The sequence below is a fragment of the Sturnira hondurensis genome, unplaced genomic scaffold, assembly GCF_014824575.4.
Source record: "Sturnira hondurensis isolate 20B ecotype Veracruz unplaced genomic scaffold, ASM1482457v3 Scaffold0008908, whole genome shotgun sequence".
NCBI lineage: Eukaryota > Metazoa > Chordata > Mammalia > Chiroptera > Phyllostomidae > Sturnira > Sturnira hondurensis.
In genome coordinates this window covers 3,629,416-3,655,979 of record NW_028081539.1, presented here as the reverse complement: position 1 = coordinate 3,655,979, position 26,564 = coordinate 3,629,416, and the positions used below count along the sequence as shown (strand labels likewise).

The following is a 26,564-nucleotide window of genomic DNA, read 5'->3' as shown; positions in this document are numbered from 1 at the left end:
CTTGCCCTATAGCTGCCTATACCCAGGCTTGGCAATTCCGGTAACAGAGAGAAAATGGCCTCTTACATTCCCTTCCATTTTATTATTCTGTGAGTTTATTAATAGAAAAATACCATCACTCATAAACATATACTTATATTTTTTTTTAATTTTTATCCTCATCTGAGGACATGCTTATTGATTTTAGAGAAAGGAAAAGGGAGAGAGAGAGAGAGAGAAACATCAATGTGGGAGAGAAACATCACTCAGTTAGTTGCCTCTCAACTCGCCCAACAAGGAACAGAACCCATAACTTAGGCATGTGCCCTGACCAGGAATTGAACCCAAGAATCTTCTGTGTATGGGACAATACTTTAACTAGCCGGGGCACACGAGTCAGGGCTATACGTACGTATGTTTCTAATGACCGATACATAGGAGGTAGAGAAATGCTAAAAATGTGAGATGTAGCTGATTTTTTAAATGTTGCCTTAATGTGGTACAAAAGAATATCAGAGCAAGAAAATTATTAGTAGTGTGTGAGGGGGAAAACCAGTTAAGATGATTTATTAAGTAAATTATCTGAAGTGTGAGTCTCAGCACATTAATTATATTTAGACTTAGTCTTTTGAAGCTATAAAAGTACAAAATTAATAGGGACATTGGTAAATGGCAACAAATTATTTCATTAATATATGATATTAATATAAGGTATAATGGGGTAAATATTTCAAAGAGAAATTAGCTTGTCCTTTCATGTTTAATTGTAAAATAAATTAATGTCTGAAAGTTAGACCAATCCTGATTTTTATGCATAGGGATTGATTGTCACATCAAAACTATTACATTTTGTGAATTTTTTAAATTGGTCTGAAACACTAATGGTTTAGAATATGATTAGTTAAAGCAAAAAGCACGATGATCTCATCTTGCTCTCAGCTTTTAATATGAATAGAATTTCTGCATTAATCAAAAAAAATGTGAAGTAGAAGATATTTGCATGTCTTACAGTTTTCCTAAAATAGAACTTTTAATCAATTCTTACTATTGTTTAGGGTTAACTCTGTATTTGTGGGGTTTTTTTAAGATTTTATTTATTTATCTTTTAGAGGGGAAGGGAAGGGGACAGGGAGAGAAATATCAATGTATGGTTGCCTCTCATGAGTACCCTGCTGGGAACTGGCCTGCAACCCAGGCATGTGCCCTGACTGGGAATCGAACTGCGATCTTTTGGTTCGCAGGCCTGTGCTCAATCCACTGAGCTACACCAGCCAGGGCTTGTATTTGTGTTTTTGATAAATGGGGAAAAGGTGTGAATATCTTTTAATATGTACCATGTAAACATCAGGGGGCAGGGGGGAAAGTAGTAACAAGGAGAAAATACTCACAAAAACTGGTGTTTCTTAAAAAAGATTTTGGAGGCTCTAGAACTGTAGGAAACCTTGCCCAGAGTGTTGCATACACTTTCTTGTGCAAATTTTCGGGCAGTCCCACACATGGCTACAGGCTTTTTAATTATCCCGGACAATTACTGGGATAGCTGGCATCAGGAAGCATGTGAGAATTGTTTCCCATGTTTCCCAGCCCCTGATTTCTGTGCTATTACCTCTCTGCCCTGGAAGTCTTTTTTCTGGACACATAATAAAGAAATTAGGCCAGTCACACTGTCTAGTTACAGGCAGGACAGAGTCTGGGTCACTTAGTGTCTGGTGCTCTTGCCAGGTCAGGAGCAACGGAAAGACTCTGAAGTGGATGATGAAGCTAACATGTGTGGCTAGTGTCTCGGTATGTTTGGGATACTATAACAAAATGCCAGAGATGGGGTAGCTTGTAAGTAGAAATTTATTGCTCCCCGTTCTGGAGGCTGGAAATCCATGTTCAGGGTTTCAGCTTCTAGGGAAGGCCCTCTTGCAGGCTGCAGGCTGCTGCCCTCAAATGGTAGAAGGGTGGAAGGATTCTGGAGCCTCAGCACAAATCCCATTCATGAGGTTTTTCCCATCATGAGCTTAATCACCTCCCAAAGGGCCCATCACCTAAATACGACCACCTTTGAGAGTTGGAATTTCAACCCATGAGTCGGGGTGGGCGGTTGGGGTCGGGGGTGTGGTGCGGGAAGACACATTCAGACCATTGCAGCTGGGTATAGGGACACCATGAAGAGTAGTGCCTACCTCAGGGTGGAAGTGTCCCTAGACCAAAAGGGAAAGGGAAAGGGAGCCAGGAGGGTACATTCCCCTAACTCCCTGTCCTCCCTCCTTCTGATCTCCTGCCTGGACACTCCACTGCTTAACCAAGCTGGAAAATGGGCAAAGGAACCCAGACAGGTCGACCTCCCAGGTTAGGGAGCAGAATAGAGATGACTGGAGAAGGAATCGAGAGGGGCAAAGAGAGAATCTCCAGCACTCATGTCTGAGCAGCACTATAATTTATAAGAACTTGGTGAGCAAGTCAAGACCTCTGTCTGTATGGAAAGGGACTATAAGGGAAAGGGACTTAGGCAAGGAGAGCCTTGTTGGGCACTTGGTCAAGCGGAGAAAGCAAAAACCTAGGTACTGGAATTGATAGAATCTGTTGCAAAGCTGACCTGATGATTAGTTTCTGAGTTATGGCTCTAGAGTCTTTCTTTAGCATGTTTATGGGTGAACTAGGAGTGGTTGCTTAGGTCCGCTAGGAACCCCAGTTCCCTTTCCCTTATTTTAAATTGTGAATAATAATTTCTTCCTATGAGAATTAAACAAGTTACTACAGGTTAAATGCTTAGAACAGTACCTTACACATAGTAAGCACTCAGTAAAAATTAGCTATATTTTTATTCTCCTTAAGTAAAGAAGTCAGGATTGGAAGGATCCAAGGCTGTTGCATAGGGTGGTATAAGGACTATACTAAATAAATTTCTTCCCTAGATAATGGTTACATACATGACAATGCCTGATATCACTGCTTATTAGTTAAATTAGCTCCAGAAAAGGTACATCCACAAACTCTGGCTAGAGAAGAATGTTTTTTTCTTTTCCTTCCAATCATGGAAAGTTGAAAATTATTCAGGTCGATAGTCCCTCAAACACATTTAACATTGCTTAGGCTCTTGCATCGTATCCCATCCAATCTAAGTAATGCAGTCATAGTTTGGCAGCCTTGTTGAACCATCCTAAAGTATATCGACCATCTTTTTAAACAGGATATTGGTGGAACAACTTGGAAATTAAAAATGCGTTTGACATCATTTGGAAATGAAGGGAATAAAAACAGTGAGTTGAATGGACATCAGTAAAACCTAGTAACTTCTGTCCAGTAGTCGAGAACACTTTGAAAAGAAAGCCACCCAAGCACTTGTTTCAGGGCGCTGTCAGTCCTGTCGAAGGCTCCCAGTCATTCAGAGCCATTCCGATCTTGACTTCTCATCCTCAAATATACATATATTAAAAATAATAATAGGGATACACTCCTTCCCCATGTTCCCCAGCTAGAGCTGGCCTGAAACTAGTAGACCATTTCACAGAGAACATTAAAACAGCCACTGAATACTGAGAATGACATCGATACTCTTTTCCTGACACTTTGGAGCCCAGTTAGAGGAGAGTCCCCAGTTCATATTCTGAGCTGAGTATTGCAGGAGACCTTCTACATCTATACATTCCAAAACTGGCACGGATAGAGAGCAATCCAAAGCACTTGAAAATTTTGAAAGGGTACTTAAGTTTTATTGTAGTGCTATACTTGACTTACAATTGTATTTAATTTATAATAGAGAATTTATATTTAAATGCAAAGACAGCAGAGACAACTGAAGTATATATTTATATTCATTTGGTTTCCTGAAGTTTGGTGACTTTTGTTTTGTAGAATTTTAGAGGTGGCTTTGGCATTTTTGAATTCCTGCATTAATTACTTCAATTAATTAAATAATTAATTACTTTAAATTAAATTACTTTAATTTATTAAAGTAAACCATGTACATTAAGAATTTATATTTTTATTAACTTAATTTGCTTTTGTTAGTTACTAACTTCCCTTTCTCTTCTTAGATATTGGTTTTTAAAATTTGAATGTTGCTTAGAGCATTATTTTTAAACAATGGGCTATAAACCATTAGCACGTTGGGAAATCAATTTAATGTGCTTTGAGCAGCACTTTTAAAAATGAAGTAAAATACAGTAGATACATTAGGAACTGAGAAAGTACATCATGTATAGTAAGGGTGAGTATGTTTCCTAAAATTTTGTTTTAGGTTTATTGTGTGTGTGTGGACATGTATGCTTTGAATCAAAATGTAAAATTATTGTTTACTATGAGCTGTGCTCAAAAAGAGATTCCAAACTATTGGCTTATGTTATTCATCCAACCACATATGTTAGATGTACTCATGGATGTGGTTATGTTTAACCTCACCCCAGCACCTAGCTAGGAAGTTAATGAAATGCTTTCTATTGGGAAAAAAAAAAGGCAGGGAGGGCCTATTACTACCTAGTGAATTTTTTACTATCAGAAACTAGTAGTGTTTAATAAATAGCATATTATTAGCATTCCTTTTGAATTTGCTAATTGGCAGGTAATATAAACACTGAATTATGTGTTTCTGTTTATGGATGTTATAACAAAACGCTGGCCTGAGATCTACTCAAAAGGAGTCATTCTAAAAGAGGTCCAATATATCCGTTCTGTTTGGTCTTGAATGAGTTATTTATGAAGAAACTTGAGGGTTTGCTCTTTAACTAAATGGCAGCAGCAAGAGAGAATATTAGTACATTAGGGATACTATAAAAACTGTTTTTGCAAACAGATCTTTTTCTAATTTTTTTATTGTTGTAAAAACACCTGACATAAAATTTAGCATCTTAACCATTTTTAAGTGTTCAGTTCAGGGGCATAAAGTACATTCACACTGTTATGCAATCTTTACCCCCAACTATCTCCAGAGCTCTCTTCATCTTGCAAAACTGAAGCTCTATACCCATTGAACAATAACTACCCACTCTTTCCCCAACCCTGGGGTTGTCCTCAGTCCCAGAGAACCAGAAACCTGGAATCTGTCACCATCACTAAGTAATATTTAACAGGTCCCTATCAGTTAAATCTGGCAAGTTTCAGTTTTATCAAAACAAAAAACAAAATAAACAAACAAACAAACAAAACACAAGACTTGCTTTAGAATCTTACAGGCTATCTATTGTATCTTTCTAGTACTGTTCTTAATTTGGGAGTAATGATGTGCCATGAAATAAGGGAGTAAAAAGTTAAAGCAGCTGGCCTACTCTCAAGGAAAGGAAATGAATATAACAGAAGAGAAAGGAGTGACACGGTTTACACTTCTTTTAAATATAACTCATCTCTACCTCCAGTCAAGATGGTGGCATAGGTAACCAGGGCTCACCTCCTCACAAGATCACATCAAAATTACAACTAAGATTTAGAACAAACATCACTCAGAACTGTCAGAAACTAAGTTAAATGGAAGTCTGACAACTATGAAATTAGAGAAACCACATCCATCTAGTCTGGTAAGAGGGGCAGAGACATGGAACAGGTTGATTCCACATCCACGTATGGTGAATAAAATTCATGAAGGAGCCCTGGCTGGTATAGCTCAGTGGATTGAGCATGGGCCTGTGAACCAAATGATCATGGTTCAATTCCCAGTCAGGGCACATGCCTGGGTTGCAGGCCAGTTCCCAGCAGGGGATGCACAAGAGGCAACCATACATTGATATGTCTCTCCCTCTCTCCTTCCCTTCCCCTCTAAAGATAAATAAATAAAATCTTTTTAAAAAAATTCAGGAAGGATATCTCAGGAGTGAGGAGTCCCAGCCTCACACTAGGTACTTCAGCCCAGGGTTCCAGTGCTAGGAAGATAAATCTCCACAACTTCTGGCTGTAAAACCCAGCAGGAATGAGTCAGTGGAAATTTCTGGAGTCCCAAGCATTCCCCTTAAAAACTCCACTTGAGGACTTACTCAGACTCACTCCCTCTGAGCTCCAGCACTGGGGTAGCACCATGAAAGGACCAGTGGCACACAGGGAGGAACTGAAGTGTCTGGCATCAAGGCAGGAGCTGAGGGAGAGCTTTCTCTCAGACAGAAAGGTGAGCAGAGGCCGATGTCCCTTTTCTAAGCCCTCCCCAAATGGAGGTGCATAGCCAGTACCATATCTAAGACTCCATCAACCTGGCTACCACAGGTTGCCCCACCCTGGAGATCCCCTGATACTCCATCCCACCCAATTTATGGGCCCACCTAAACTGTTAACAGAGACTTTCCCATATGAATGGGTGGTTTGGGTTTTACAACTTCCTAAATCCTCTCAAACAAGCAACAGCCAGGCGCCAGGCTCAGTGAGTCCCCAGCCCTGTATCTCTGCTAAGTGGCCCTAGGTTGAGCACTAGGAACAGCAGCCTAGATCTACAGCTTGGCTTCACCTGGGAATCTCCAAGCCCAGCACAAGAAGGAGCCCTCTCAGATGCTCTACAGTTCATGCAGAATGGCCCCCAGGGCAGAACACAGGCGGTGACTGACCTTAGCCTGCACTACCCAGGATACCCCAGAGCTTGCGCACTCAGTCAATAGCAACAGAGTTCCCCTGCTGTCAACGGTTGAAATGACAAGTGAGATGTTCACCCCGACTCAAATTTACACGGCACATATTTTTACGTATTTGCCAAGTTCAAATCACAGTTCCAGCATTGTGTTTCAGACTTAACACACATGCAAAGGAAATTTCCATATTTCAAAATATAGGCATGCCTTGTTTTATTGCACTTCATTTTACTGTGCTTCACAGACATTATGTTTTTTTGCAAATTGAATGTCTGTGGCAACCCTGCATCAACCAAGTCTATTGGCATCATTTTTCCATCAGCATTTGCTAATTTCCTGTTCCTGTGTCATTTTTTGGTAATTCTTGCACGCGATGTTCCAAATTTCTACTATTATAATTTATTTTTGTGATTTGTGATCATTTGATGCTATTATCATAATTGTTTGGAGCCACCATGAACCATGCCTATGTTAGACTGTGGACTTAATTTATAAAAGTTGTGTGTGTTCTTCCTGCTCCACTAACCAGCAGTTTCCCTATTTCTTTTCCTCTCTTTGGGCCTGTTCCCTGAGACACAATATTGAAATTAGGCCAGTTAATAACCATACAACGACCTCTAAGTGTTCATGTAAAGAGGCCATTGTAGAAAGAGTCGCACACTTCTCACTTTAAATAAAAAGTAAGAAATAGCCCTCGCTGGTGTGACTCAGTAGATTGAGCATAGGCCTGTGAACCAGAGGATCACGGTTCAATTCCCAGTCAGGGCACATGCCTGGGTTGCAGGCCAGTTCCCAGTAGGGGACGCACAAGAGGCAACTGTACATTGATGTTTCTCTCCCTCTCTCCTTCCCTTCCCTCTAAAGATGAATAAATAAAATCTTTTTTTAAAAAGAGGAGAAGAAGAATGTAAAAATAAAAAATTATAAATAAATAAATAAATAAATAGTAAGAAATGTTTAAGTTTAGTGAGGAAGACATGTCCAAAGCCAACATATGTTGAAAACTAAGTCTCTTGCACCAAACAATTAGCCAAGTTGTGAATGCAAAGGGGAAGTTTTTGAAGGAAATTAAAAGTGCTACTCAAGTGAACACACAAGTCATAGGAAAGTTAAACAACTTCATCACTGATATGGAGAAAGTTTGAATGTCTGCCTAGAAGATCCAAACCAGCCCCAGCATGGCCTTAAGCCAAAGCCTAATTCGGAACAAACCCCTGTCTTCAATTCTGTGAAATCTGAGAGGGGTGAGGAAGCTGCCAAAGAAAATTTGAAGCCAGCAGAGGTTGGTTCCTGAGGTTCGGGAAAGAAGCCGGTCTCCGTAACATAAAAGTGCAAGGGGAAGCAAGTGCTGATGTAGAGGCTGCAGCAAGTTCTCCAGATGATCTAGCTAAGACGATCAAAGAAGGCGACTACATGGAACCTATTTTCAGTGTAGATAAAACAGCCTCATATTGGGAAAAGATGACATCTAGGACTCTCATAGCTAGAAAGAAGTCAATGCCTCGCATCAAAACTTATCGGACTGCCTAACTCTCATTAAGGCCTAACTCAGCTGTTGACTCGGAGCCTTGAAGCCGAGGCTCATTCACCGTTCTCAATTCCTCCGTGCACTTAAGGATGAGGCTAAATCTACCTTGCTGGTGCTCCGTCAGTGGAACAACAAAGCCTGGACGACAGCACATCTGTTTATATCTTGTTTTACTGAATATTTTAAGCCCATTGTTGAGACCTAGTTACTGCTCAGAAAAAAGAAAAAAAAAAGATCCCCTTCCCTTCAAAGTATCACCGCTCATTGATGATGCACCTGGCCACCTGAGAGCTCTGATGGAGAGGTACAGAGAGTCCGATGTGGTGTCCACGCCTGCTCGCACAACATCCCTTCTGCAGCCCACACGCGAAGGAGTGATTTCGACTTTCAAGGATTTTTTTTTAAATCACAGTTTACATTCAACATTATTTTATTAGTTTCAGGTGTACAGCATTGTGGTTAGACAATCCTATACCTTGCAAAGTGTTCCCCTCATATTTCCCCTTCCACCTGACCCCATGCGTATTTATTGCAATATCACTGACTATATTCCCTATTCTGTACTTTGCATCCCCATGACTGTTCTGTAACTCCCAATCTGTACCTCTCACTCACTTCACCTTTGTTTGCCCAGTCTCCCATCAAGTCTTATTATTTTAAAAAATACATCCCATAAGGCTAGTGATTCCTCTGACACAGGTAGTGATTCCTCTGATGGATCTGGGCAAAGTACATTGAAAACCTTCTGGGAAGGATTTCTCATTCTAGATGCCATTAAGAACATTCATGATTCATAGAAAGAGGTCAAAATAGCAACATGACTTTGACGGGTTCAAGACTTCAGTGGAGGAAGTAACTGCAGGTGTGGTGCAGTGGGGAGAGCTAGAATTAGAAGTGGAGCCTGGAGATGGGACCGAATTGCTACAATCTCATAACAAAACTTTACCCCATGAAGACTTGCTTCTTGTGGATTAGCGAAGAAAGTGAAATCTACTTCTGGTGAAGGTGCTGTGAAGAGTACCAAAATAAAAACAAAGGATTTAGAAAGTTGTGTAAACTTAGCTGACAGAGCAGCAACAGGGTTTGAGAGGACTGACTCCGATTTTGAAAGAAGTTCTATTGTGGATAAAATGCTATCAAACAGCATCATATGCTACAGAGAAGTTGTTTGTGAAAGGAAGAATCAGACAGTGCAGCAAACGTCCTTGGCGTCTTGTCTTAAGGAATTGCCACAGCCATCCCAGCCTTCAGCAGCCACCACCCTGATCAGTCAGCAGCCGTGGGCACTGGGGCAAGACCAGCAAAAAAAAGAGTATGAATCACTGAAGGTTCAGATGATGGTTAGCCTTTTTTTTTTAGCATTACATTAACTTTAATATATGTACACTGTTATTTAGACATATGCTATTGTGCACTTAATATACTGCAGTATAGTATAAACATAACTATTATATGCAACAGAAAACCAAAAAACTTTGTGTGACTCACTGTGTATCCAGTAGGCTGTGGTGGTCTGGGACTGCACCTGCTGTACTGTGGAGGTGTGCCGCACATTCGCTGTGCAATCAAGGAGATTCCGTTAAGCTTTTAATCGGAGGTTTTGTAATGTAATGGCACACTAACCAGAAAATATCAAAAGAATTTAATAGAGTTCTGTGGGATGGATATGTTCAATAAAAATTATAGGCTCATATTGAGAGGTATGGACTTTCCTGGTGATGGTTGTACAGTATTGTGAATATAGTGAAAAACCACTAGGCATATACTTGAAATAGCTAAAATGGTGAATTTTATGTTATGCAAATTGTATCTCAATAGGAAAATTATAAGCCCATGGATTCAAAGTGTATGGCAGTACCGATCAGTGTGCAAGACATTTCCAAAGAAGAAATACAGAAAAATCTCATTACAGGTCCGCATTAATGATGAGCGTTTGCAGTTGCTCATTGTTGGTAGATATTGTTGATATTGATGGTAGAAAACCACTTTGAACCCCAATTAAGCAAGATGTTATTTTTTCTCATTAGTATACTTGTGTTACAAAACAAATTTTACTCAATTATTATTAGTATATATTCAGTTTTATAAATTAAAAAATGTGTGAAAATTTGTTCTTTCTTGCTATGTACCTACCTAATATCCTTAATTTTGCCTCTTGGCTCACAAACCCTAAAATATTTACTATCTGACCCTTTACAGAAAATATTTGTTGACCTTGTCTTCGGTAAATACACTAATGATATTTACTAAAAGCAGAATTTCCATTTATGTATGGAATGCTCTTAATTATTTATTCCTGATTTAGGATTGTTTGGAGAAAATTACCTAGAACCTGTGGATTTATAAATTCCTAGACTCTAAGGTGTAAAATGGTGATGTGTCACAACTTAAACACTCCCCATGGTGTGAGGTGACCCCCAAACCTCATTTAGAGACCTCACCTGTTACTCTAGACCACAGTACCTCTGTGGTGTGAGAAGGAAGGACCTACAAGCCAGCACGGTCCCGTGGGAATCCTAGACCTCGCCTTTTGGTTGTCTCTGAAATTACTACAAAAGCTTGATACTAGGTAAGATCTCTGATATTTGTGAATCAGTCCTATATGTGAGCTTTTATGTATTTGAAAACCTAAAGTTACTTTTCAGAGTCATAATAAACAATTCTGGAAAACCACCTTAAGTATTGTTTTATGCTGGGGGTAGAAAATAATGAATTTCTCTTAAAATAGGGAAAAGACCATATTTTCCAATATAGTTACATAGTGTAATTTGGTAAGGAACATAGCTTACCTTCTGCTCAACAGTCCTCATATTTCTCGAGGTCCCCTTAAGTTCAGTCCCTTCTGTAATGTTTTATATTTATAATTAAATATATTATCATGAAAAGAAACCAATATATGTAAATAATAAGGATGCTAAGACCAAATGTGCTACATCAACTGTAGCAAAAGTAAAATTTAGTCATTTCAACCTAATGCTACCTAAGAGCTATCACCTTCTTTATCAGGTTTTGAAAAATGATTATCCCTTAAATTTTTTATGAAATGTGTTGTCTTTAAGATAGTTCCACCCAATTGTTTATGGTGCAATTCTTAATTTTATGCAAAGGAAAACTTTCCATCTCAAAACTTTCAAGTTTTCAGGGGGAAAAACAAACAAACTCCTGAGTAATTTATTATCTACCTTGGAATATTTTGGTCCTAATGAGATCTGCTATTATTAATGTCTTTTTCCTAAAGATTTATAATGTCACTCCTCTGTAATATTTTTGCATCAATGTATAACATCTCTACTTTGTTTTTTAGCCTCCTCATAACTGACTACCAAGAAAAAACTTGTAAATATGAAAAAAATTTTAAATATTTGATTTTATTAGTCACAACTCACTTCATATCACATGGAAACATGATGTTGTGGTGATAATGAATTTGAAAGATTTGAATCAAATGAAAATGTGTACTAAATTGATCAGTGGGAAAAAGAATGACCAGAAACATCTAGTATTAGTAGTTACTAACTTGAGGGGCTAGTGCTGTTATGAAACATACAGTTGTAAGTATATTATGTATCATTCTCTTTGTTTTTGTTTTTAAGGAAGAACATTAACCTTCGGGTTACATCTGGAATAGCAGCATCTACATGGGCATTCCCTCCTATAATTTCGGAAAACTTTTGGTAACTAATTGATAAAATGCAGACGATCTTGCAAAGAGATGAAGTTACCGATACCCAGGCTCTTAGAAAAGGAAAGAGGAAAAGGACAGAGACCATGGATTCGGAGAATGCGAACAGTGACATGGACAAGGGACAGGTCAGTGTTCTGCTACTTTGATAGAATTTTATTGTCTAGCTCTACAACAATCCCATAATTCCTCTCATAACTTACTAGTACACTCCTTTGTTCTATTACTTTATTCTTTCTTTTCATTTTTTTATTCAACCAGGGAATAAAATTGCATGTTCTCTTTTTAATGTTGAACAAGTTGAATTAGAAACATATTCAAAAGACATTTTACCTGCTTCCGTTTAAGAATGGCCAACTATGCCATTGTTTAAACTTTCCTTGATATTGTGTAAAATTAAAGATCAGAAATATTTTTTCCTTTTAAAATACACTAGAGAAATTGAAATACCTCTTCTTTAAAATTTATTGTTTTCTTTTTCTTTTATTTTTCTGTCTTTTTTTTTTACTCTATTTTATAGCCCATCTTCATCACTGGTTTGGTCAGGGTATCTTTCCTACTTTTATTTATTCATTGATTCCTTTGTGAGCTGAAGTCTCACTCCCATTCTCCTATGGTCCTGAACAACCTATCAATGTATTTATTCTGTATCTTTTTGTTTGTCTTTTAGTTTGTCTACAGAGACATATTTGCGTATGTCTCTGTAACACATATGGTGTTTTATGTGCATGTATGCTTAATTTTTAAATTATATACTATACATTCTCATGAATTAAAATATTTTTAGTCTTTCATGGATGGGTCTAGAGGCATTCAGAATGCTCCAGCATTTGACACACTGTATTAGGCTGTATCCTGTAATACAACCTCTAACAAAACTAGGCTGTCTGGGAAAATAGAATTATTACCTTTATACCAAGAAGGCTGGGAAGCACCAAAATGCACCCCTGGAGTGTGCCCAGGCAAATTGGAAGGAAAGAGTATGCCCTGAGACCTAAAGTTCTCGGTAGATTGTCTAGAATGAGACAGCAGTGCCTCTTGTAGGCCCGTGTGTGAGAAGTGTGTCCACACATGTGGCAGGATCAAGTGGCTTTTTCTGATTGAAGGCAGAAGCACAGAATCAGAGAGCTAAATTAAAAATAAAGCATTCTGAGTAATAAAAAAAATTAAAAGAGCCCTGGCTGGTGTAGCTCAGTGGATTGAGTGTGGGCCTTCGAACCACACTATCACGGTTCAATTTCCAGTCAGGGCACATGCCTGGGTTGCAGGCCAGTTCCCAGCAGAGGACTCACAAGGAGCAACCATACATTGATATTTCTCTCCTTCTCTCCTTCCCTTCCTCTCTAAAAATAAATAAATAAAATCAAAAAAAATTTTTTAAGTGGGAAAAGGACTTGAACAGACACTTCTCCAAGGAGGACATACAGAGGATCCAGAGACACATTAAAAGATGCTCAATATCGCTAGGTATCAGAGAGATACAAATTAAAACCACAATGCGATATCACTTTACACTGGTCAGAATGGCTATCATACAAAAATTAAAAGATTTCTATAACATATATATTTTAAGGTAAACAGGGAAAAGTCTCCCTCCCTTCCCAGTCTCCCTACACCAGGTAACCACCTTTACTGCTTTCTTGTTTTATCCTTTTGATGTTTCTTGTTCAAATAAAGCACACATGAAAATAGACTTTCTTATCCCCTCTTTTGCGCAAAAGGTCACTTACCAGACCTGCTGCTTTGTTCTTTGCTTTTGTTACTTAATATATTTGGAAGATCCTTCCACTAGTACATAAAGAACTTTCTCTTTTTACAGCTCCATATTATTCCACTGTGTGTAGGTACCATCCTTACCATTCTTTATTTAATTAGTCCCCTATGATAGATATGGTTTGTTCCCAATCTTTTTTTCTTGCAAATCACGTTTCACTGTACAATCTTATCGTTTGTACAGTGAATGCATGCATCATTTGCATACGGATGCATCATTTGGTACATCATTTAGTAGTATATTGTTTTTATGCATCTCGATCTCTTCCTGGTTTTTCAATTGGCACTGTTTCTAGCCTCTGTCTATACTAATACCATATATCTGATCTGCTATGTCTAACCATAGCACCATATTTACTTATACTTTCCCCCAACGATGAACACTTAGGTAGCCTTCGGCAGTTTGCTTCTGTGAACACTGACAAAATAAATATCCTCCTATACGTTTCTTTAAGAGACAGTATGAGAATTTCTCTGGATTAAATATATAGGAGGGTCATTTGTGGCTCATAAATTATATGTTTATTTGTAGTTCATTTGACTAGATACCATAATGTTGCTTTCCAAAGTGTCCACACCGGTCTACAATGACAGCAGCAGCACATGAGGGGTTCTATATTTGTACTTCTCTACCAATACTCTGCATTTATAGCCGTCTTTCATATTTTTGGCAGTTCATGGGAAAAATTATATCTTGTCTCAATGTGCTGGTGCAGGTTTGGGGGACCCATGGTTCCTTGAGGGGTAAAATTGTCACATGCTCTTACTGGCTAGTATTGTGATTTCTTCAGCAATTTGTTTCTCGCAAAAACTTAATAGCACTGACCAGTGTGGCTCAGTTGGTTGGGCGTTGTCCTGCAAAGCGTCACTGGTTCAATTCCAGGTCAGGGCCCATGCCTGGGTGGTGGGTTCAGTCCTGGACACGGCACATATGAAAGGCAACTGATGGATGTTTCTCTCTCACACATTGATGTTTCCCTTCCTTTTTTTCTCCCTCCCTTCCCCTTTCTCTAAAACAAATAATAAATAAAATCTTAAAAAAAAAAAAACAGAATAGCTTTCCAAACTATTTATTCCACTTTGGATCAATCACAAGTAACTACAGCCACAGATCCTATTTGGTCCAAAGTAAGCCCAGACACTCTCCTCTTTTACTATGGTGTCTGTGCTCAGCCCCTTTCCTCTCCGACTCACGCCAGTTGCCTAAAGAGCATGAGAAACAAAAGGCTTGAAGGTCACACACTGAATGCGATGCTTCCCTTTGGAAATGATCTCAGGGTCTAGCAGAGAACTTAAAGGGAAGGTCTTTAAAAAGCCTGAGGTCACCGTCTGACCTCGAGCTATTTAAATGTAGAGGTAATTGGCTTTTCCCAAGCCTTGAAGATTTAACACTGGTCGACTCTCGGTTGATTTAGACGGCAGGCTACACTCTAAATACAGATGGAAGGAGAAAACCTTTCATCTCTGCAAACTGACCAGCACTGACAAGAAGTTGCTGATACACATAAACATTCTTTTTTCCAGACTCAGTAAGCCTTCCAAGGTGTTCCAGGTGAGAGTTTTACCGAATATGTCACCAAGGTCTAACAAGAGTCAACAGTTTTCCAGTATGTCACACTTACGTGTTTTTGCCCATGAGATGACCTCTCTCAGGTTTGGGCTAACCTGCTTCTAGGTATCCAGGTCTGGACTAGTTATTACATAGGTTGCAAAGGCTGTACCAAAGACCCAAATACAACGGTGGTGTATATAAGATGGAAGTTTATTCCTTTTCACCTAACAGCAAGAGCAGCCCAAGTTTGGTACAGCAGCGCCACAAGGCTGAGGATCCCTCTAATCTTATTGATCTGCCTTTCTCAACACACAGCCTCACTCTCTGGGGCTAAAGGGACTGCTGCAGCTCCCACAGTCATGGCTTTCTCTCTACCAACAGGAGAACAGGGAGACTGAGGCAGGAGAAGACCTGCTCATTCCTTTTAAGGTCATGATGCGGTAGTGGTACACATTGCTCATATTTTATCACAGAAACTGAGTCCTGTAGCTGCACTGAGCTGCACTGAGCTGCATGGGAGTCTGAGAAATGTAGTCTTTAGCTGACAGCTACTGGCCCAGCTAAACACCTATTACTAAAGGAGAATCCGAGAGTAATATCTGGAGACAGCTAGCAGTCTCTTCCCTGTCCATTTTTCTGTTGGGTTCTTATTTTGTGTTAGATTTCTTAGTCTAGTCTAGTGGGTTCCTGTTCTATTCTTACTCTTTTGCACAAATATCTATAATAGAAATTAGTAAATACTTTGTGGTTTTAGATTTCACAAGTATATTCTCCCAGTCTGATAATTTGCCTGTTAACTTTATGTCTTACATTGTTGCTTACCAGTGGGTAGGCTTTTGCCTGAGTTTTAATTCTTTCCTGTAGGTACTTGCTAAAAGTGGCAAGAACTAGACTGTACATTCTAATTATTTTAATTACAGCAGGTCCTTGAATAACGGTATTTCTTTCAGTATTGTTTCATTATAACATTGATGAGATGCTGTAGGAACTTAACTCTCATTTTTATCAATTAGCTTGTGATAAAATTGGTTCTGTTGTATGTCATTTCACTTAAAGTTGCAGAACCTATTGACAGTGTTAAGTGAGGACTTACTGTACTCACCCTAGAACTATGGTCTCAATAGACATAGTTGAGTTTTAAAAAATTCTTCATTTCTGTTTAATCATATCCATTATTTTTTTCTTTAGGATTTATATATCTAGAGCTAGTACATTAGTTACTTGCCCACATATGATAATAGTAATTTTCATTACCATTTTATATATACAGTGAGGTCTGTCCAGAAGATATCTAGCCATGTGACATGAAAAATAGATTTATTAAAGAAGATACAAGATACAAGAAACATTGTACATAGAATAATGACACCTCAGTCCCCTTCAAAGTAGGTACCTTGGGACCTTGCTCAGTTCTCCCAATCACCATCAGCTGCCCTGTCTTACTTTCTTTTTTAAAAATTTATTTTAATTGGTGTTCAAGTACAGTTCTCTGTCTTTTACTCCCATCCCGTCTTACTTTCTTGAATCTCATCGATTGTCTGAAACCTCTTCCCTTTCAAAGGTGACTTTAGTTTTGGGAAAAGCCAGCAGTCACTAGGTATCAAATCTGAGCTGTAGGGGACCTGAGTCACCTGGGTGATTTGATGTTTCACCAAAAACCTCTGCACGAGACATTTGCATGAGCAGGCATGTTGTCATGATGAACCTGCCAATCCCCAGTTGCCCATAGCTGTGGCCTTCTGAATCATCAGAACAGTTTCTGTGGAGGAATGTTCAAGCTTAATGCAAAATTGGACGCAGATCCATTGTTCAACTTGCTCAGTCATTTAAATGCAACAGCCACAAAGTACATATTTTCACTTAATGGCATCTATTGCCCCACTTACCAGTACAGGGAAGTTGTCTTTGTTCACGTATATACATTTCAGTCCATTCTCCTTGGCTGCCAGGTTACATAGTTGTTGTGTATACCATTTGCATTATATTAACAATAGCTGGACTTTTTCCAGACAGACCTTGTATAATATATGTCACCTACACAAGTATATGTAATAACGAATACATATACATATACATACACTTACATATTTATAAATTAAGGAGTGAGGGTAAATGCATATATTATAAATCATACAAAAATGTAAATGTATTTCCTAAAATTGGTCTCATCTGGCTTTCAATTCTCCTTCTCTGCTTGATAAGGAAGGAAAGAAAGAAAGGCTTAACCTTGTCCATTCACAGTGAATGACAGAATGTTCTGGTTTTTAAAAGTTCCTTTGAACCATTAATATAATTTCAGTCACTTTGGATTTAAGCCACTATGGATTCTAGATTGTGCCTTCCCTACTTTCTACTTTTTTCTCCTGGGAAGTGATCCAAGCAAGTCTTCAGAAATCTACATACCCCAGCCTCTGGGCAGGGGGAGCTGGTTTTCCTTCAAGGTTCTAACTTTCCTGCCTGGTTCCTAGATGTCCAGTACTGTCACTGCTGAGTTACAGGCAGGCCTCCTAGGTTCTTTAAGGGTTCTATTGGCACCTGCTACCAAAATTGACCATCCTGGCACCTGCTGCCATGTTCTATAAGGTTCTGGCACCCGGTGGCCTCTCCGTGTACATACGAAACTATCTCTGTTTTACCAGTTTCCCCCGCACTTACCTATTTCCTGCCCAGGACACTGGGACCATTTGGATTCTCTAGCTGTTCTGCATGAGCTCTGGGAAATCTGGATGCTGTCTCAGGTCTGCTTGTCCAGACACCCATTTTGGCCATTTCTCGTCGACAGCCCAGAGAGGTGCCCTGTTGCCCTGATGTTATGCTGAACATGGAACCTCTTTAGGGAGTTTATAATGGACTGAGAAGCAAGGAGCCAACCCGCTGCTCTAGAATTACCCCGTATTTATCTGGATGTTTGTATGATATGTCCCTACCCCTCTAATATGTCTTTCTTCTTCCCAAATGGCAGGAAGATCAAGGACAATTGAATCTGATATCCTGACACTCCAGTTCCTGATTCCCTAGACTCCACCCCCAGCACCAGGATGTCTCTTTCCTTCCTGTGCAGCAGGAACTTTCCTTATTCGTGCCTTTACCTCTTCTACTATAAAGCATGTTTTTTAAAGATTTTATATATTTATCTTTAGAGGGGAAGGAAAGGAGAGAAGGAGAGAAATATCAATGTACGGTTGCTTCTTGTGAATCCCCTGCTGGGAACTGGCCAGCAACCCAGGCATGTGCCCTGACTGGGAATCGAACCTCGATCGTTTGGTTCGCAGGCCCGCGCTCAATCCAGTGTAAAGCATATTTTTTTAAAAAAACTTGTACTCCAAGTATCTAGGTTTAGATCTTTATTAGTTCCACTCTATGCTCCACTTTTTCAGGTTTGTATATATAGATGATATAGATATAGATATAGATGACAATTTGGTAATAATTGGAGAAAATTCTTTTCTGTCTCAACACAGTGGGGTTTTACAACTCAAGTGCATGTGTGCTCAGTCTATTATCTTGCTATTGACCTTCAGAACTATTTTAAAACTCAAATGCAAACACGGATGCTTTTTTCTAAGTGAATCTTGTCTTACCTTTTTCTGATGCAGTAAACCCAAATTTGTCTTCATGGCAACAGAGAGGGTGTGAATGAGAAGTAGGGGAGAAATGAAGAATGGGGATGAGTTACAAAGATCTGAATGGTAGAATCTTGTTGATTCTACTCTGTTACACTATTTTCCTACTTTATAGTTCTCACAGAAGGTAGGCAGAAAGTCAGAATCCTGATTTCTTATCTTCATGACCCATGCACATAAAAGGTTGACGTTCTTCCCTTCTTCTGAGTTCCCCGGGCAGCGGACGACGAAGCCAGGGCCAGCTCATTAGTGAAAGCCCAGCTCCTCTCGTGGGCAGGAAGTGCCTGGGAGAGCAGGAAAGTGTAGGTCCCTCCGGCATGCAGGATGTAGGATGAGTCACTGACGTCACTCCGAAGCTTCCTTTACCATACCTGCCTTGTATTTTAGAGAGACCCATTTTCGGGAAACGCCTTTCTGCCTGGAGAGAGCTCCAGTGAGGACGAAGAGCCTTTAGAAGAATTGTCAAAGGAGGAATTGTGCACGAAAATAAAAAGCCTGAAACAAAAACTAACGAACATCCGGAAAGAAAACAGTCGACTTCGGCAGTCTTTGGTCACGCTTCAAGGTAAACTTTGAGAAAATTGGCATCTCTGCATGAAAGGGAAAGTACATTATGAGTGGAAAATACTGCACATAAGCTGTCAAGAGTGGAAAAAAATCAAGACCTCCGAGGGGAAACATTCACAGTTTAAGAAAATCTGTGATTACATAATTTAATATGGAAGCACTTATTGAAGCTGCTAGTTTATTGTGTAGAACGTTTTTAATTATTCCTACAAAATACCATATATTGTGTTTATTTAACACTGTTCAACAGACATTTATTGAGCATTTAATATATACACAACTTACTGATAGGCCCCGGAGAGAAAAGATTTAGTAAAACAAAACAAGTATGTTAAGGCGTTCATGATGTGCTTGTCTCAATCCCCTGTGCTGAGGAAAACACTAGAAAATGGGGCCTGCTTTCACGCACTACAGCAGTGATTTTCAACCTTTTTCAGCCCATGGCACACATAAACTAATCACTAAACTTCTGAAGCACACTAAAAAAATATGTATTTTGCCTATCTGACAAGAATAGGTATAATTTTGGTTCATTCACACCAACCACTATTGTGTTGGCTGTTGTCATTTTTTTTACTTGACAGTCTAAGGGGAAAGAGGCCAGTGTCCCTGACTAAATAGTCAGTCATTGCATGTTTTAAAAATTCTTGTGGCATACCAGGGTACCATTTGCAATTGGTTGACAATTGCTACATTATAGAACTATTAGAATTAAAGCGGCCATATATTAAATGGCAGCTTTGGAGTTGGGAGGAGTGGTTCCGGAAAATAATCCCCGTAGTTGGAGATTTATTAAGGAGAAAGATCAGCATAAGCAAATTAGAAACCACTTGGCACAATGCCTTTCAGTAGGATTCTCTGTTGTGTTTAAGTGTCTATTCTTCAAATATTACATTTTCCATTTGTAGTTTAGCACCGTGCACTATATTATACAGCTGAATAGTTGGCAATTATATCCTACGGTGGGCAGCATGCGTTGTAAACAGTAAATAGACAGAACAATCTGAAATAAAGCTCTCTGGCTACTGTGTACAGAATGAGTACAAGTGACAGAAGAAAGAAGGTGGGGAGGAACTTGCACTGTGTCGCAGTCATCCAGACTAACACAATGGCAGCCTAGCCGAGGGCGATGGCACTGGGAATAAACAGGACAGTTCTACGATATTCGTAGAGGCCGAAATGGTGAGACAGAACATGGTGATGAGTGAGAGTAATAGAGTAATGATCACCTGCTTTCCTCAGAATATTTATTAAATGAAGCCTTCATAGTTTTAAGTAGAAACAGCCACAGATGAATGGTTATATGATGTTTATAACAAGCCATTATCTCTTCTTTACTTTTTCAACTTGAAACATTGCATTTGTATAACAGATGGCTTTCCCTGGTGAGGATTTTGTGATTAAAAAAAAACAACAGCAGCAATATCTTTGACTAGTGTGGCTCAGTGAATTGAGCACCAGCTTGAGAAGTGAAAAGTCGCTGGTTTGAATCCTGGTCAGGGTATATGTCTATGTTGCAGGCCAGATCCTCAGTTGGGAGCATGTAAGAGGCAGTGTTTCTCTCTCTCTTTCTCTCTCCCATCCCATCTTTTAAAAATAAATGAATAAAAAATTTAAAAACAATAGACACTGCTCATATTCATATAACCTGTTAATTTGTTCCAAAACTTAGATTAAGATAAAAAAGCTTTATAAACCTAAAGTTAATATAAATTGCTGGTGAAAAGTATTGATTGTGGAGTTATAGACCTTGCTTTGAACCCTAGTTCTGCTTACCAGCTACACAACTTTGGCCATGTCACTTTGCATCCCCTCAGACCCAGCTTCCATTTCCTCATCTGTAAAATAGAGGGTTTTTATGAGAGTTAAAATGAGATAATTGAAAGAAATCCCCAGTGTACGGTGCATGATAGGTGCTCGGTAACTGACACCAGAACTCGATATATAAACACCATCCAAAAAATTATAGGCCAACTTTTGTAATAAGTATAGATGAGAAAATTCAAATCAAAGAGTAGCAAATCAGTTTCTACGGTGTGAAAAGAATCACTTAGGATGACCAGTTTCTCCACTCTCCTACGCTCCCGGATTGCCATTTCATTTTCTCTGCAGTTGCCCACTTCCCACATCTCCTCCCTTATTATTACTCTCACTTGACGACTTTGCTCCCTGCTTCAGTGAGAAGGGGGAGCATGTGAAGAGACTAGCATCTCTCTGCACTTGGGCCTGCAGCTCCCCTCTCTCTCCTGTCACTCACGAATGACCCACTCTCTTGTCCAGCAAAGGCAGCACCTCCATCTCTGTGTCCATTTCCATCCTTTTTCAGCTAATCAAGGATATGGCTCCAGAGTTTCTCCCTGCTCTCTCCTGCACAATCAAGTTCCTTCTGTAATAAATAATCCTCAGTGGCATCAGATGTACTATTATTTCTCCCATAAAAAAGAAAACCCCTCTTTCAGGCCACTTGATTCTCTGCCTTCCACCCTATTTCTGTCCTTCTCTTTAGAGGAAAACTCCTTAAATGACTTGATTCTACACATGGTGTTCCGTTTTCCCCTTTTACTCTCTCTGGGTCCCACTTCAGTTGGGTCCTTACCATTCCATTGTGATTTCTTTTCATATGATCACCACCAAGCATCGCCATGTATTAGTCTGCCATGGCTGCAGTGACAAAGTGCTACACACTGGGCTTAAACAATAGAACTTCTGAGCTTAAACAATAGAAATTTCCTTATTTTTCCCTTAGTTTTGGAGGACAGAGTTTGAAATCAAGATGCCAGCTGGGCTATGCTTCCTCAAAGGGCACTGCAGAAGGATCTATTCGGGCCTCTGTCCCAGCTCCTGGTCTTCCTGTGAGTTGAGGCGACATAATGCAGGTCTTCTCATGGGGTTGTCCCTGTGCGCTTGTCTCTCCGCAGCCTCACGTACCCCTTTTGATAAGGACTCTGGTTTTATCAGATTAGGACCCACTCTGAGGACCTCATGTTAACTTGATTACATCTGTAGAGACTCTATCTCCAAATTAGGTCACAATCTGAGGTACTTGGGTTAGGACTCCAACCCATCTTTTGGGTGGGACACAACTTAACCCACCGCATTCCATACTGCTAATCCCAAAGGTCATTTCTCAGTGGTAATCCTAGGTGCCCTGTTACCAGAATTTGATACATTTGGCCACCTCTCCTTTCTTGAAAAAGTTTCTTTCTTTGGCTTCTAAAATACCACATTCATTGGTTTTCTTTCTATACTGCTGAACTTTCCATTTCAGTCTATTCGGCTGATTCCTTTTATTATCTTACCCTCCAAATATTTGATGAAGCCCAGGGCTTCTTTTTCTCCTTTTTCTCTGCATTCACTCTATAGGTGATCCTGTCCAATGATATGGTGTTAAAATCCACCCATAAGCTACGATTCTTGGCTTCCTGTCTCCAGCCTAGACTTCCCCCTTTACCTTTAGGCTCGTTGTCCAACTGCACACTTGACATGACTCACCATCGTCATCCCACACTTACAAGTCCCAAGTCACCTTCCTGTCCTTCTCCCTCAACTTGTCTCTCATTCTTCATCTTGTTTGGTGCTTATGATATCATCCCAGTTTCTCAAGCCAAAAACTACGATGCTGTTTTGCATTTCTATATTTCTTTTACACCTTACACTCAGTCCATTGGTGGGTCCTACTGACTTTACATTCAAAACATTTCTGGAATACAATCCTTTCGACCACTGTGACTATTGCCCTTCTGCTCCAAGCCACCACTGTCTCTAGATTACGATGGCAACTTCTTAGCTGGCGTCTCTACTTCTGCTTTTGCTCCTCCGTCATCTGTTCTCAATGCAGGAACAAGAGTGATCCTGCTAAACATCACTCAGTTCATGTCATTCCTCTCTTCAGACCCCTTCAGTGCATTTTCATCTCACTCAGAGTAGAAATAGGAGTCATTTTTAAGATCTTTGAATCCTTGAATGATCTGGCCGCCTCCTTTCCACTTACCTCTTTGGCCCTGTGGTCTCCTACTCCCTCCCCTTTTCTCAGTAATCCAGCCTCACTTACTTTTCCTTGGAAACAGGAGGCATAATCTGACCTCAGTGTCCTTGTAATGGCCGTTCCCTTGGCCTGGAATGTTGTTCCCCCAGATATCCGTATGGTTTGTACTCTCATTTACTTCAAATCTTCCCTCTAAATGCACCTTTTCCCTGACCTCCTCCCTCCATCTCAAATTTCAGCCTCTTTCCTTTCACTGTTTTGTAGCCCATCCGCTGCTTTGTTTCCTCTCTGGCACTTACAACTCTGTCTAATTGAATACATATGTAATACTGCCTTCCCTCTTTATACATACACACTACAATGTACCCCTAGAAACTAAGTAGTAAAGCTTTCTATTGGCTGAACTTTGGACAACAGGAAAAGTTAGTATCTGCCAGCTGCCGCTGCAGCATTTGTGCATGCATTCATTCATTCTATAGATGTGTATGAAGTCCCACTATACGTCAGGCACTGCTCTAAGTACCGAGGAGAATCCAGTGAACAAAACCAAGATTCTTGCTGTCACTGAGCTTACATTCTAGTGGAGTAGAACACTCAAAAATATTTTTTAAATAAGTAAATTATATAAAATGTTAGCTAGTGATAAGTGCTACGAAAAAATAGAGGAAGGAAAGAAGAGTTGGGATTTGAGAGAGAAGGGAGTGTTTTACAAATTTAAATGACATAGCCTTAGTAGGCCTCCTTGTGAAGCCACAGTCAAGAGTGAGGAAGGTACCAGAAAGTTGAAATTTCATGGATAATTCAATAAGAAAGGGATCTGAGAGAAGAGTACAGAGAGTGGTTATTCATCTCTTACATAGTAACGTTCCTGATAATTCTTTGAACTAAGGACCAGGCTGTCTCTCAGTTTTTCTAAGCCTAGTAGCTAAAAAAAAAATACCAGAATATATATGCTTGTCTAGAGATTCAGAATGGCAAGTCTGTGTGTGTTAAGCATTTGAAACATACCTTATGGGCCACAACTGATCCTCAGAATAAGACATAAAAGGAAAACAGTTACATACCTATTTATAGAAGGGTTTTAAATTGTCATTATTTGTAGAAAATGAACGTATACCTAGGAAAAACAAAGCATCGACAAAAAACTCAACTTTTATAACTAGTGAGATTTCAGTAAAGAATAAAAAACCTACCCTAGCTGGTGTGGCTCAGTGGGTTGGGCATCACCACACAAACTGAAATCCAGCCAGGTCCCCAGTGGGAGGCCGTCGACAGACAGCCACTCGATGTCTCTCTCCGTCTGTTTCTCCCTCTCTCTCTTCTCTCTAAAAATTAATAAATAAAATCTTTTTCTAAACAAGGAATAAAAATCAATACATGTTTCCCCAGGTTGTTTAAATATAACAAAACACTCAAATAAAAAATGTGTGAATCTCCCTTTTTTCTTGAATCCCCACCAAAAATAAACTTAAAATACATAAAAGCACAACAAGAACACTCCAGGGAAGACCACAGTGGGTAAAAGAGGCCAATCAAATTTTAGAAGCTGAAAAGCAGATTGATGAACAGTGACTGACTAAGTCTGGAGAAATCTGAAAACTCAAAGTCCATGATGGGGGTGGGGAGAAGATAGAGGCCAAGAAATTAAAAAGAAATACGCCAAATCACTCAACACAGCTGCGGAAGGAATTGTGCTATGAAATGAATTACTAGAGGGCCAAAGTGTGAAAACGGGAGGAATCTTTGCAAAACCTATGTAAAGACGCTTTGGACCACAGAGTTACATATTCTTCCGATGGAGCCCGCGACTACCCCTCTTTGCCATAGCGGAAGACAGGCTTTCATTCTCAGGAGAGGTTGACCTAGAGCTATGGACTTTAGGAAACTGGGCACAGCAGAGGGAAGGGGTGTAATTATATGATGAAATCCTCTAACGTGGAATGTGAAGATAAGAACAAACAGAGAAAAATAAGGTCAAAGAAAACAAAATGCAGGGAGCAGAAGAAATTTTCATGAAGCAAGAACAGGGTAGTTTAAGAAAAGAAAATTAAAGAACAAAGTGATAGGGGAGACCTAGAAATTCCATAAAGTGTCTGGAAGTTAAATAAAAAAAAATGCTGTAGATATTGGAGCAAGAAGACAAAGGAAAGTAAAATAGAAAAGACTTGCATTCTATTATTATAGACTAGTTATTATAGACTAATTCACTATTATTATAGTGAATTAGTCCAGAAGGTAGAAACTCCAAAGACAAGAGGCCCTAAAAGAGAGAAAAGGGAAGAAGAAGATGCTATTTTTAAAAATGAACAATAAATTTCTGGAACTGAAGAACACAAATTTCTGAATTAAAAGATACCACAAAAAGCAAAAAGGCTTGCGCAAAGCATAACATTGTGAAATGTCAGAACACCAGAAATAAAGGGTAGATTGAAAAGTTTTCAGAGACGACAGCATATCATGTGCTGAGAATTTGGAGCCAGAATGGCATTGGACTTCCCACCTGCAACACCGGAAGCTCCAAGGTAATTAAGCAACGCCTTCGAAATTCTGAAGAGAAATGATTTAAACCTAGATTTCAATACCCAGTGACATTATTATCAACCCAGTGTGAGGGTAAAGCTATATTCTCACACCTACGACCTCTCAGTATGTGCTTCCCGTGCTTTCTTTTTCAAAAGCTAATGAGGATGTCTCCTCCAAAATGAGAGAGTGAACAGGGGAAGACATAGCATCCAGAAAATGAGTGGTTGGATTCAGGAGAACGGCCAGGAGGAGCCACAGAATGATAGTGAGGGAGGCTCCAGAATGACAGGTCGCCGAGAAGGATCTAGTCCAGACCACGGAGACGTATGGAAGGTCCCTGCAGAGATGTCTTCAAGACAAATATGAAATTGATAAATACCACAATGTATCAAAACACACTGAAAGGCATTTTACACCTTTGGTAGGAGGTGTAGAGATACATAAGAAAAAATTTTTTAAAGCAAGCTAAAAAATGAGATTATTAATTCTAAGGGAAAAATCTTGTTTTAAAGGAAAGGAATTGTGAGTAATATTTATATCACTAAAATAGTGGAAGCACAATATTGATTAAACTAACAATTGTGTAACCACTATACTGGAATGATGGAAAAGGTGAGGATTGTGCATATGTTTGCAAGTGAGTAATATGTGCGTGTGTGTGTTTCTACATGGCTGGGTGAAAGGAGCTGCACTATTATATTACATAGCTGCACGTCAATAAATAATTGTGTGAATCTGAGAAAATCAATAAACAGTTGTACGTGTATAGTGTTATTTAAGACTGTGAAGGTAACTACTGGAAGAAACAGTTAAATGGGCTGG

The 26,564-nt window shown here is 39.4% G+C and overlaps 1 protein-coding gene across 2 annotated transcripts in view; it reads left to right on the top strand.

Moving 5' to 3' along the window:
* BEND6 (BEN domain containing 6) overlaps positions 1-26,564 on the top strand; it is a 57,000-nt gene that overhangs the window by 10,174 nt on the left and 20,262 nt on the right. For both annotated transcript variants that reach the window (XM_037056351.1, XM_037056350.1), the window contains exons 2-3: positions 11,631-11,847; positions 19,055-19,232. In XM_037056351.1, the coding sequence (XP_036912246.1) occupies positions 11,728-11,847; positions 19,055-19,232 (298 nt within the window). In that variant the 5' untranslated portion in view covers positions 11,631-11,727. The remainder of the gene's footprint in view (positions 1-11,630; positions 11,848-19,054; positions 19,233-26,564) is intronic.